The sequence below is a fragment of the Myotis myotis genome, unplaced genomic scaffold, assembly GCF_014108235.1.
Source record: "Myotis myotis isolate mMyoMyo1 unplaced genomic scaffold, mMyoMyo1.p scaffold_m19_p_17, whole genome shotgun sequence".
NCBI classification, from domain to species: domain Eukaryota; kingdom Metazoa; phylum Chordata; class Mammalia; order Chiroptera; family Vespertilionidae; genus Myotis; species Myotis myotis.
In genome coordinates, this window is record NW_023416321.1 from 43,511,016 (window position 1) to 43,523,854 (window position 12,839).

At 47.0% G+C, this 12,839-nt stretch overlaps 1 protein-coding gene across 1 annotated transcript in view; it reads left to right on the plus strand.

Annotated features, from left to right (window-relative positions):
* Nucleotides 1–12,839, plus strand: part of DNAH9 (dynein axonemal heavy chain 9) — a 351,242-nt gene that overhangs the window by 13,647 nt on the left and 324,756 nt on the right. The window contains exons 4-7 of the mRNA XM_036342089.1: nucleotides 440–570; nucleotides 2,678–2,889; nucleotides 4,761–4,994; nucleotides 12,374–12,541. Of these exons, the coding sequence (XP_036197982.1) occupies nucleotides 440–570; nucleotides 2,678–2,889; nucleotides 4,761–4,994; nucleotides 12,374–12,541 (745 nt within the window). The remainder of the gene's footprint in view (nucleotides 1–439; nucleotides 571–2,677; nucleotides 2,890–4,760; nucleotides 4,995–12,373; nucleotides 12,542–12,839) is intronic.

Genomic DNA, 12,839 nt, shown 5'->3' on the forward strand with positions numbered 1-12,839 from the left:
TATGGTGCCCTGTTGGTGCCACCATGCTGAGATGTCCCATGCTCTCGCCTGGTTTCTGTTGGGAGAAATGATTTCTGACCACTCTGCTGAACCTGCCTCAGGCCCTTCTCCAGCAGCCTCACTCTGACACACCTCTCCCCCCTTCCCCCCAAACCTCGCTGCAAGAGCTGATGACCTCCAGCTGCCAAGCTCTGGAGCCACCAGATGTTCACAGCAGGTTCCCCTGCTGTTGCTTCTCGGAGCTGCCCCTTTGAACCATGTTCCCTGCTCAGGCGTTTGCCCTCGCTGTCCTGGGAACAGATGCCCTGGCTGCTTGGGCAGGAGCCAGCCTCTGGGGGAGCGCCCTGAGCAGCGCTGCTCTCTGTCTGGGGTTGGGTGGTCACAGTGGGACTGAGTTTCCCCTTGCTCACCTGGACTCCCCTCCTCCGTGGCGTTGCAGGTCTGAGGACCTGGAATACATTTATGATCAACTAAGAACGACAAAGGTGAGGGGCATGGCGGGGCTCCTGGACAAGCTTCAGAGCAGCTACTTCCCAGCCTTCCAAGCCATGTGCAGAGATGTCGCAGCAGGTGAGGCGCAGCAAGTATTTTCCTAAAAACGTTTACCTTGAATGTTTTATTTAGTGCCGAACTATCTTCTCTCTCTGATTTCAGCAGCTTCAAGTCCTTACGACCCTCAACCTGACACAACTTAGTGTGACAATGCCAAATCTAGAAGCAGGACAGCAGCGACCTGTGCTGTTTGCATTTCCACCACTCTGTGACCTGGGGAACGACACCTAACCCCCCTGGGCTTTAGTGCGTGCCGTGATATCGTGCACACACTTCCTGCCCACTGTCTCGGGCTGCCGTGAGGGAGTAGAGATGGAAGGGTTCTGCTGGCTGTGCCACACTGTACAATGCACGCTGTTATCTCTCACCTCTGGGGTTCAGGCCCCTTCGCCCTGGCCCCCTGAGAAGTCTTTGTTCCATTGCTGGCTCCATTCTGCTTTTTCCATTCCTACTGTCAGAGGGACTGCAATTTCCTGGCCGTCTGAGCACCAGGCAAGATTGGCCCTTGTCAAAATTGCAGAGCCAGCAAAGTCTATAATTAGAAGCAGGTAAATTTTTTCCGGGCTCTTTGCTTCTTTCCTTTCTCTTCCCAGACCTCCTCCTACCTCTTCAGTCTTGTAGGTCAGAATGTGCTTTGAAAGGTATTCGCAGTTTCACGTGATTTATGCTGAATCCAAGCAGTGACTTTCAAACATCTTTTTCTCTACTAGCACTCTTTCCCTAAAGACAATTTTCTTTGTAAGTCCAAAACATAGAACTAATTAAGGCGTATTTGCTCCGTTAAAGAGGGGCGTGTCCTGTGTCTGTAATGTAGGGTGGAACCCTCATCCCACTTCTCCTCATGATGTGGGGTTTGGAAACCGCTCAGCCCCAGGAGGGAAAGTTCCAGTGGTGGAGTTTCTGACATGTGCCCTGTAGCAGAGAAGAACTGGCAAAAGTAGCTAGTCTTTGAGGTCCCTCTGCGCCCTAAAATGTTACCCCGGAGTCTGCCCTGCAGCACATAGAGCTGCCTGGGAACAGGTACCGCTTCAGCTGATTGCTTCACTGAGAGATTTGTGTCCCAGAGGAATCAATTGTTGTTCCCAATTTAAGTTCAATACAAATGATACAGGTGTCCCTCAAAAGGGGCTTGTGTACCACTATTGGTATGAACAATTATTGTGGGAGGTATATGGACAGGCATATATAAAATGTGTTAGAGGTAACTGTTCTTGGTAATAGCAGTTTTCCATATACGTTAGTGATTTGAAGTTTTCATTTTATATGATTTTATTTAGGTTAAAATGGGAGTCAACTCAGAAAACATTTGAGTGTCATACACAGACATGAGAAATATCATAAGGGAGCTATGCAAATGATTGTAATTTGGGCTCTGAAATCAAAGAACGTGCAGTAAAGTTATATTTATGAGTTGGTTATTTTGAGCTCCAAATATATTTTTCACATTAATAGATTCAGAGACTATGATCGTTCACATTAGTCTTTGTTATAAAAGATTAGGTTCCCCATGTCAGCTTCAAAAAGTTATTTGTAGTAGAGTATATAATGACAAAGAAAGGAAATTAGAAAAAATGCAGTTATAGTAAACACTGCTATAAAAATAAAAATCCTTGAAATATATAACTCAATTCAGATGATGGAAGGAAAGAGCTTTTGGTTAGAGGAGTTAGGTGGAGACTTGGTCAGAAATTTTGGTGGGACCTCTGAAAAATAAAAATATTTTAGAGGCATTTGATGTGTATTATTGTTATTAGATCAGGGGTTTGCATTGGCTCACTGATGGACTGAAGAGAGGAGAGGAGAGGAAATATTTCTGAATTGGTGGGTATGAATTGGACAAGAGTAGCAAATAAAGAAGGAGGGCAAAAGAATATAGGGAAATGCATGGGAACAAGATTGTCTGAAGTGGAATTGATTGGACAATGGAGAACCTTGGAAAACGGGAGGCAACAGTATCATGGAGGGGAAAGAACAAGCACAATATAGACTAATAGGGAGTTCTCATCAGCCTTCTCCCAGCTCTCTTGGTGTAAGAAGTTCAGATCCTTCTCTTCCCAGGCACCAGGGCTCCAACTTGGTGGCTCTGAGCTCCAGGCAGGGAGGGTAACTCTCTCGTTCCTTCCAGCTCTGATGGAGGCGAAGGACATCCACACGCACCTGATGCCGCTCCGCCGCCACCTGGAAGCCCTCGAGGCCGTGGAGTTCCCAGAGGTGAAGCCGCAGCTGCGGCCTCTGCTCCACGTGGTCTGTCTGATTTGGGCCACGTGCAAGTCCTACTGCTCCCCGGGGCGGCTCACTGTGCTGCTCCAGGAGATCTGCAACCTTCTCATCCAGCAGGTTGGTCCCCCCAGGGTCCCCACGGACTCTCCCTGCGGCTGGGTGGCATGGAGTCACAGAGAAGAGTAAATGGGCATTTTTCAGGGCAGGGAAACAATTATGACCCACAGGGTTCTCCCAATCAAGTTATTTTACTAATCACAAGCCAGCAACAATGACATTTTCAGTAGTGCTACAACCCGGTCTTCCTTTCCCTCTGCCCAAAGCCCGGGGTCTGCTGAAGGGCAGGGGTGGTGAACTTCAGCCTCCTAATGATCTGTGTGCACAGACTGGTATTTATTTCACTTTATTTTTTAAAATATATTTTTATTGATTTCAGAGAGGAAAGGAGAGGGAGAGAGAGAGAGATAGAAACATCAGTGATGAGAGAGAATCATTGATCGGCTGCTTCCTGCACGCCCCCTACTGGGGATAGAACCCACAACCCAGACATGTGCCCTTGACCAGAATCAAACTGGGGATCCTTCAGTCCCCAGGCCAGTGCTCTATCCACTGAGCCACACCAGGCTGGGACCAGACTGATATTAAGTCAGCAGTGAAGCCCAACAGTTAGGAATACCATCTCTGGTGCCAGACATCTCCGTGCCAAACCCTGTGTCACCACTTGTTAGCAGTGTATACCTGGCCAAGTTGATCGTCTGCTCTGTCTCTCACTTTCCTCTTTGTGCAGTGGTAACAAGAGGACCATCTCAAAGGGTAGCGGATGACTATGAGGCTCTGATGTGAGCATACATGGCTTACAGCATGCCCTGCACATGCTAAGAATATGGTGTCTGTGAGCTACAGAGAAGCAGCTTTTAAGATCACAAACTGTGTGCTTTACCTTTCTAGGGACCCGTGAAGCATCAACCAGGCCAGCATAAGCCCCAAGGAGTGTGTCAGTGATTAGAACGGGAAGCCTTAAGGAGGTGTGGGTGATCTTCCCCCAAAATTGGCTTCATTTCCCTCTAAGGAGCTGTGACCCTGAGGAAACAATGAATGGGTTTAAAGAGGAGCTAATAATACCTAACATCTATGAGGCACATTGCAAGTTCCAAATTGCTGTGACCTTTATGATCCTGGTCATTTTCAGATGAACTCTGTGAGGTAGGCAGGGAGAGCCTCATTAAATTTATTATTATTATTATTATTATTATTATTATTATTTAAAGATGTGGGCTAAAGCTCCAAGAACTTAACTAAGTCACCAAAGGTCACCGGCCAAAGACAGATTGCTTGATCCTTAGACCAGCACTTTTCTGTCACTCCATGTTTGTCAGCCAGGACTCTTTTGGTTGAAAGTGTGAGGAAAGCCCACCAAAAAAAAGGTAATTTATTGGCTCATGTACCTTGAAAATCCAAAGTAAGTCTGGCTTCAGCCCTGGCTTACCACAAGGTCATAGTGGTGTCATCAGGACCCAGTTATTTCTGCCCCGCCCGCCTCCCCCCACCCCATCACCCCTGTGGTGAAGACCGCTGGCCAACAGCTTCAGCCTCACAGCCTTCCAAGTTCAATTCTATTAGAGACAGGGAAATAATGATGGTTCAGAGAATTCTTGCACTCAAATTATCTCATCATAGAAAGTCAGAAAAAGTCACAAAAGAACAGGTGGGAAATAATACCTGCCCAGCCCCAGCTGGCCCCACGAAAGACTCATGGTGTTCCCTTGTCTCTGATTGGTCACTTGCCCATACCTAAGCCAATCGCTGACTCTTTGGCTTGAACCCAGGTCCCAATCCACCTGTGGGACTGAGGGCGGAGTCACATGTTTCCTATAGTATGCTTCTAAAAAATACTTGGGCTATTGTTCAATTCAGAGTTGGAATTGGCAGAGTTGTGGGATGTCCCACACTTGCAACCAGGCTTCGTGACACGAATGCTTGCGTTCCAGGCCTCCGATTATCTCAGCCCAGAAGACCTCCTGAAAAGCGAGGTGGAAGAAAGTCAGAGAAAACTGCAAGTGGTTGTGGACACCTTGAACTTCTTCAAGCAGGTGTTTCAGGACAGAAGGGAGGATCTCCACACTTACTTCAAGGAGAGCCAGGAAGTCAGGGCGTGGGATTTCCAGTCTTCTTTGGTGTTTGTGCGATTGGATGGCTTCCTGAGACGCCTGCTCGTGGTGCAGGTGAGTGTGCCCACCCACCTCTGGCTCCCGGCTCCATGCGGGGATCCAGAAAGCGCATAGGAAAATGACCAACACAGCACGGTGGCCAGCCTTCCTCTGGTTGGAGGAACCCACAATAAGATTCAATACATATTTGGATTGATCATTTGGATCGATCACCAGGTAGCAGTGGTTCTATTAGGAGTTTAGGCAGCTCTAATCATAGACTCACTTAGGAAGAAGGCCCAGGGAATCAGTCAGCTAATTCATTTGATTTTCAAATTGCCCATAATCTTTAAACTTTGTTTCAAATAAACTCTTGATAAAAAGTTCAATGTGCAAAATGCAGGTGAGCCGAACTGGATGCAGCTGGCCACTCCCACAAAGCTACTACTTTGAACTTGCCCTTCACTCTTTCACCCCCAGGGTGGCTCCAGAAACTGCATGACTAGTGAATCCCAGTGTAAAAGAAATGTGACTTTTGCCCAAAGCTGTGTCTTTGCCCAATTCTTTAAAAGTTAATGTGAATATTAGTTTAAGGCCCAGGGTGAGAAGACATGAAGCTTTTCCTTTTGATAGTTTTTATCCCCAGAATTTAATATGGTTAACAGGGCTTTTTAACACTTTACAGCTCTTATATTTGCTAATTGAACTTTGAGGAAAAGACAGTGGACATAATAAAATGAAATACATGCTTATTCTAAAATTTAAGAAACCCAAGGTCAAGTTCAAGATTAGGAACAACAGCCAAAAAAACAAAAAGACTGAGAAAGAATTAAAGTCCTGTTTCCAGCTATGATTATCAGGGATTTGGGATGGTGAGGGGGGATATGTTGGGAAGAGGCTGTGATGAGTGGCACAAACTGTGGGATTATGAGGATAAGAGTATGAAATTGAATCTGTTCATTTCACTTCCAAAACATTGATTCAACACTGCCGTTCTCTAGGCATCGAGCCAGGCCCTAGGGATGCGATTATGACTGAAATACAGTTTCGCCCGTAAGAAGCCCTCAGATCAGTAGCCGTAGCACAGGAGAAGGCAGATTCATGGAGGATATCCAAGGAAGCAAGAAAGAGGAACCCCTAATGCGGCAGGGCCTGAGGAAGTAGTAAGAAGAAAAGGAAATAAAGTTTGAAACTGGACTAGGAATTTACAGGGCGGGGGGGGGGGGGGGGGGGCGTGTGGGCGGGGAGGGAGAAAGAGAAGGAAGAGCATAGAGACAGAGAAAATGTCTAAGCAAGAAAGCCAGAAGCTAGATCTTATGAAAGGCCCACCTGAAATCCTTCATCGGGACCATGGAAAGTATAGGTCACCGATATCCGGCTTTATCCTAAATGCCTCCTTTTTCTGCAATATTCCCATCACAGCTTTTGATGCGCAGCTCCCCTCCCCTCCCCCACGGTGTTCCTCTCACTGTCCATATCTGTCCCTTTGCTGTTGTTTAGCTGAGGTGACAGACCTCCAGCTCCCACCTGCCCCAGGCCTGGCTGACCAGGTGGAGTAACTGCCTCACCGCCTGGCACACCTCCGGCCCTGCCGCAGCCCTGGGGGTGGAGCTGAGCACAGCTGGGAATGGCGTGGCTGGGGCCTCAGGCAGATGCACGCATGCCAGCGCCGCACCTCTGCACACAGACGGCTGTTCTGACTGTTCTGACATTAGGGCCTGAGTCTGCGGGTCTGTCCAGTAAAGGCACAAGCCAGGGCCACAGTCTCCGGGAGCCACTGCCCTCACATGGCCGGCTCTTGGCTGCTTGTCCTTTCTGGATCAAGGGCGCAGATGCAGGTGGGTGAACGGCAGTTGCCCCCTGTAAGCAGAGGATGACCCGAATGTCTCCATGCTCAGTCTTCCTGCTCCCTCCAGTCCCAGCTCTTCCGTCCTTTGCTCTGGTTTACTTCTTTGCTCTTACGGCAAAGTCTACTATTTCTTTTCTTTACGGCTTTCCTTTTTTCCTTTCTTTTCCCCCTCCCTTCCCTTTCCACTTGTCTCCCTTCTCCGTTTTCCAAGCCCTCTCTTTTTGTGTTTCCTTTAGCTCCTTGTTCACCCTGAATTTCCATGATTTCCCGTGGCTGCTCCTTCCCCCTGTCGTAGTATTTCCTCTCCTCTTTCTTTTTCATCTTTGAGTCATTTGCTCAGCCCCAGCCCCTTGGCCTCTGGCTCCCCCACCTCCTCCTACTCAGCTCAGTGCAGCGGGACGCAGGCTATCGATCATCTCCAAGCAGATTTCATGTAGCCCTTTAGTTAACATTCTGTGTACCTCTGTGATCGATGCCTGTTTGAAATGGGATTAATCTGCTGCTCTCCAGAAAGAATTAGCATGAACCGAGCCATATTCATCTTGCTGTTCTAGTACAGTATTGGCCACTGAGACGTGGGTAGCTGCAATTAATAAATACACTAAGCTAAGTTAATAAAATGACATCTGCGTGCTCACATCCAGAGTTACGCTGTGAAGGACTGGTTTTAATCTCCATCGTTCTCTCACATTTCCCCCTCTGATTTGTGTTGCTTTTTTTTGCACAAGAAAGTTTCATTGTGCAGATCGACTCTTCCCCTCTGGGTGCCTGTTAAAATGAAGGTGGGCTGAGCTGGTATGTGTGTGTGTGTGTGTGTGTGTGTGTGTGTGTGTGTGGTGTATTGCTGAGCACTTGTCAGCAGCCTGCAGCATGTGGAGTATAATTGCATTCTCTGGATATCACCATCCTCCTCCTCACCACCACGACCGAGCTGACCTCTTAGAGAGCTAAGCCCCGAGCAGGGAAAGGGAGAGTAGAAATGTTTCGAGAGCCTATATCATGCCAGAGCCTGCACCCTCACAATCATAAGATCAAGGTATCAGGACCCCTCCAGTAACCCAGGAGTGCAGTGAGGCCTTGCCCATCACCACACGCTCAGAGAGGTTCTGCTGGGATTCGTACTCGGGCATATGTTTCCAAGAATTGCCCTTTTTTCCAACTTGGATATCTCCCAGGAGGTCTTAGAACTCTGCTTCCCTCCATCCCCCCATTTTGAGGGTCCACAGTGGTTCTGTGGCTTTATTCTGCCATATCCACTCTCTTCTGTCTTTGCACACTCTGTGTTTACCACATGATTGTCAGGCCGTGCTTCTAAATAAGTCATTTGGGTAAAACTGTAATTCACATTCCAGGGAAGGGGCGTATTGGACTTTACGATTTACTAAGGAAACCCCAAAAGTACATAAAATCTTTCTAATTTGAACAAACAGCCAAAAATCAGAGGGGAAGAGAGTCTTTCAGCTGCCTTTTAACTCCTGCCCTCACCCTGTCTTCCCGCTGGGTGCCCCAGCTCACACAACACACACCAAATGCATGCACACTGTGTACATGTACAGTACACACACTGCACATGCAACACACGCACTGCACATACATACACTGCATGCATACATACTGCACACACAGCACATGTACACACATAGTAGACACATAGCACAGGCACACACACAGTACAGACACTGCACAGTCACATTCCACACAAATACCACACATATACTACACATTGACATCATACAACTTACATACACTGCATATACATATGCAACATGCACACACACACAATACACACAACACACACCTAGCCCCCAAACACACCATATCCACACCCCCTCATGCACCTCCCCAAACTGAGCCCATGTTTGTGCCATAAGACTGTCGGTGCTGCAGAGCCCTGTGCTTCTGCTGCAGCCTCTCCCCTCCACACAGCGCAGGAAGTAAGAGCTGGAGAGAGCCCTCATCTCTCTCATTCTGCCATGTCTGCAAAGCTGCGATTTACTGGAGGCAGAGTGACTTCCTGCTGGGGCTTCATGCCAGGTGATTAGCAGGGAGAGGTGGTAAGCGGCCCTAATACACGCCTCCCTGCTCCTCCTGCACCCGGTCCCTCTGCCTCCTTGCAGGCCTAATTGGGCAGGCTTCCCTTTCAGCCCTCCCGAGCATGCGGTCACTAGGAGACCACTCGCTGCATAAGGGCGGCCGCTGTCGTCAGGTAGAGAAAACAGCCTCTTCCCCAATGACCTTTTGAGACTTTCATCTGTGAATGTCTGCTTTGTGCTCCTCCTTAATGAATTCTGAAGACATTTCTTTTAAGATAGGTGGGGTGACCTTTCCTTCAAGGACGGGCTTGTGTCTGTGAGGCCTGCCATTATCCCCAGTGCGGCTCTCCCCCTCAGGGCCAGAGCCACTGGAGGCCTCTCCCACCTTCCATCAAAGTGCACAGGTTTCCCAAGAATAGGATCCAGTCGGCCCAGCCAGCAGCCTGGTCCAGGCTCTGTGTGCTACCTGGAGAGAGCACCTGTGCACCAGCCATTCCATGTCCCTTATCCAGCAACCTGAGCTACGACATCAGGGTGACCATAACTAATTACAGTGGCTACCCTTCATTCAAGTCCTACCAGGGCACGGTCCATGTGACTCCATAACCCCACAGCCAATTAGGTATTGGGGAACGCTTAGGTTAGGGAGTGAGGCTTAGAAAAGTCGTGTCTTGCTTTAGTACTACATGGCTACTAAATGAAAGGCCAGGGCTATGTGAACCCAGCATTTTGGATCCTGTCCTGGGCTTTCCCCCTGGTGCTGCATATTCTCCCCCTGAACTTGACCCTTTCAGCCTGAATATGACATAACGAACTTCATGTGTTTACTACTGCGATGAAAGAATGGGTAGTTAAAAATTATCATTTAAACCTCTTATTTGTTTAACTTGCCTTTTATCTATCTGGTGGGACCTTTAAATAAATGGTGAAAAGAGCTACATTGAAATATTTTATGAATCAAAGATATAGTCACAGTCAGTGTGATAAATATGTCTCTATGACTGCAAGACAATTCCTGCCAGATCAGGAACCTGCTCTAATCCTCTGACACCAAATGTCTAAAATCCAACAAGATGGAAAGCTCAGTCCCTCTCTTAGCAGCCCATTCTATAGTTGGACTTTTCTAAGCATTAGATGGTTTTGTTTTATTGAGAGAAACCACATGAAATTGCCATTTTCTGTAGGGAAAATATAAGACATTTTAGAAGTTCAACTTGCTAGTTGAGGACAAATCTGCTCTTTGTGCTCATTTGCCTTCGATCTGCCCCTAGAGCAGGACCATCAGGTTCTGCATCGCACTTGATCAAGGCCCTGCGAGCATTTAAAGACACCGGTCAGCCTTGCTTTGTAACTCTCCTTTCTTGTCTAATTTTCTCAATTGCTTCTGTGTTCATATTTCTTAGATTCTCCTTCTCCTGGAGGGGCTGTAGGTAAGTCAAAGGTCAAAAGTCATATATTCATTCATTTAACAAATATTTCTCAACATCTGAAGATAACGGGTACCTCTGGGCATTTATAACTCACTGAGAAAGATGCACAAAATAAAAAAAATAATATAATATAATATAATAATGCCAAGTAGCATATTATAATTCCAAAGGGTGACGAAAACTCTGAAGAAAGTTTATGAAGGGTGAGGGGAGAGAGATTGGGGGGAATGGTAGAGTGAAAATTGGGGGCTCTTTTAATAGGGAAGTAAGAATAGGTCTGAGACTTTGAACTGAATTCCAAATAAATGTGTTGCCTATCATGTGTTTGTTAAATTAAGCAATTTAAATGTCCATTGTTTTTGGTGATCAGAGTTTTTCTAGAAAACAGAATGATTAAATAAATATTTATCTAATGTCTGTCATGAAATACCTTCATGACCATCCAAGATCATACTTCAAGTATTCTGGAGAAATAAAATAGTGTAACAAAATTATAATCTAGTTTTCTGATGCAATCAAACATATCACGATGCATCAGTCTTTTAAAATGGTTAGAGGATATTTCCTAAATATTGGAATTGACATCCACAGAATTGTGAAAATGGGTACCCAGGTGACATTCCACAGTACAAATATGCTTCTCCTATAGCACTGACATGTAATTAACATTCAAGTCCATTTCATTTAAGTCCCATTCATTTCTGTTTTCCTCCCAGTGCATAAAGTTGAAGGTGTTGTAGAATGAAGGCTGCCCCCCGCCCCCCCGCCCCATCTTTGCTGGCAAGACCCCTGCTTCAGGGGCAGGCCTTTCTTTCCGTGGTTGGTTCTTTCCTCTTCTCTCCTCTCCCACTTCGGCTGCTTGCTGACAGCCGTGCCTGAGCACAGGTGAGCAAGAAAAGGTTGCTAGATGCTGGCAACGTGGAGAAAGTCAGACTGCTCACCACTTCCCAATGCCTGTTGCTGCTGCTGGACTTGGTGTCCCGGCGAGAAAAAGGAGCTGGGCCGCCTCCTTCCAGTCTGATGGGTCAACCCGGAGCAGTGGCCATTGGCTGTGGGAATTTCCTAGAGTGGAACCAGGACCTGCCGGGTTTTCAACATCATGACGTAGTGCTCCCTCTTCTTGTCTCTCAAGCTTCCTCAGGGTAGAAGACCCCCTGCCAGGGATCCACACCAAATGTTTGCCAAAATCACACAAAGGTACTTGTTATTTCCCCCTTTCCTGTTGGACAGATATGCACGCAGGCAGGAGGTGGTGATGGGAAAACATCTTGGTTTGAAGGTTTTGTGATTTCAGGCCAGTGTTCATGAGGTCAATACCACAGTCTGTCATGTTGGTTGTGTTCTGGAGGCTCCTGTCCTAGCAGAGGCTTCCATGGACCCAGGGGGGCTCCACCCCAAGGCTCTGGGTTGTGTTGTCCACCTGTCACTCAATTCTGAGCACAGCTGGGGCACTGCCATGTGAACAACAGTGACAGTGACACACTCTTACTGTGTGTGTACTGGCATCGTCCTGAGCCTGCATAGGCTGACTTACCTCCCACTAGTGTTGTCTGTTACAGTTGAAGAAACCCAACACAGAGGTGCCAAGTAGTTGTCCCTGTTGCCCAGCGCTACATGTGCACCGTGTTACATATGCTGGGCCAGGGCATTGCCATTGATTTCCTTGGCAGTGGTTACTGAGCCCATTGGTGTCTCCTCTGGGCTTGTCCTCGGAACTATTTGAGGGACTTGCTTTCCAGTCAATATCCCCTAAGATAGCTTCATTCCAGAACCAGATGACATGGCCCATTTGAAATTGATTTTTTTAAATTGATTTTTTAAAAATTACAACAATCATGTAAATATTATTATTATAATTTATTATTTATTAGAAAACACAGAAAAGCTAAAGCATAAAATTGACCTTTTTTGTGTGTGTGAGTTTTATTTATCTGTACTTTCTCTGCTTCGTTATCAAGTTTAACCAAGTTATGTATATGAGCCCAATCGAATAATAATGGTTACAACACGAATCAGGCTTCGCATTTTCCTAAGCAACCCACCACCCCCATATGATCTTGCTCTTTCCATCCTAATGTGAGCATTACCCACTGTTGTCATCATCATCATTATTATTTTACCTCTTGTGAATCGTCCCTGTAGGACCTTCTGAAGACGACATTGGACTTTCACAGCCTGCAGAAGCTCGAGTTCAGTGGCATCAGAGGCAACGCCCTGAGTCAGCAGGTCCAGCAAATGGACCACGAATTTCAGGAGATGCGCAGGGTCTTCTCAGAGTCCTGCCACGACTTCCTGGACCCCCAAGGCATGGTAGGGCTTGGAAGGCCAACTTGCAACTTTTGTCTCTTTCTCAGCTGCCTCCAGCCTGTAGGGCCTGGTATTTTACTTGCATTTTCTCTGTTTCCTTTGGCTTTATAATCCCAGGGGTTGTATGAAGGGAAACCTTCTCCTTATTATTCTTCGTGTCAAGAGAAGGATCAGGGAGGACCTTTTTCAACTGCTGACTGCTCCAGACTGATGGTGTCTAGGGTTTCGGAGATGCTGAGATGTATATGGGATGGCTTTGAGCAGCGAGCAGACCGGGCACATCCAGGCAGAATTCTGTTAG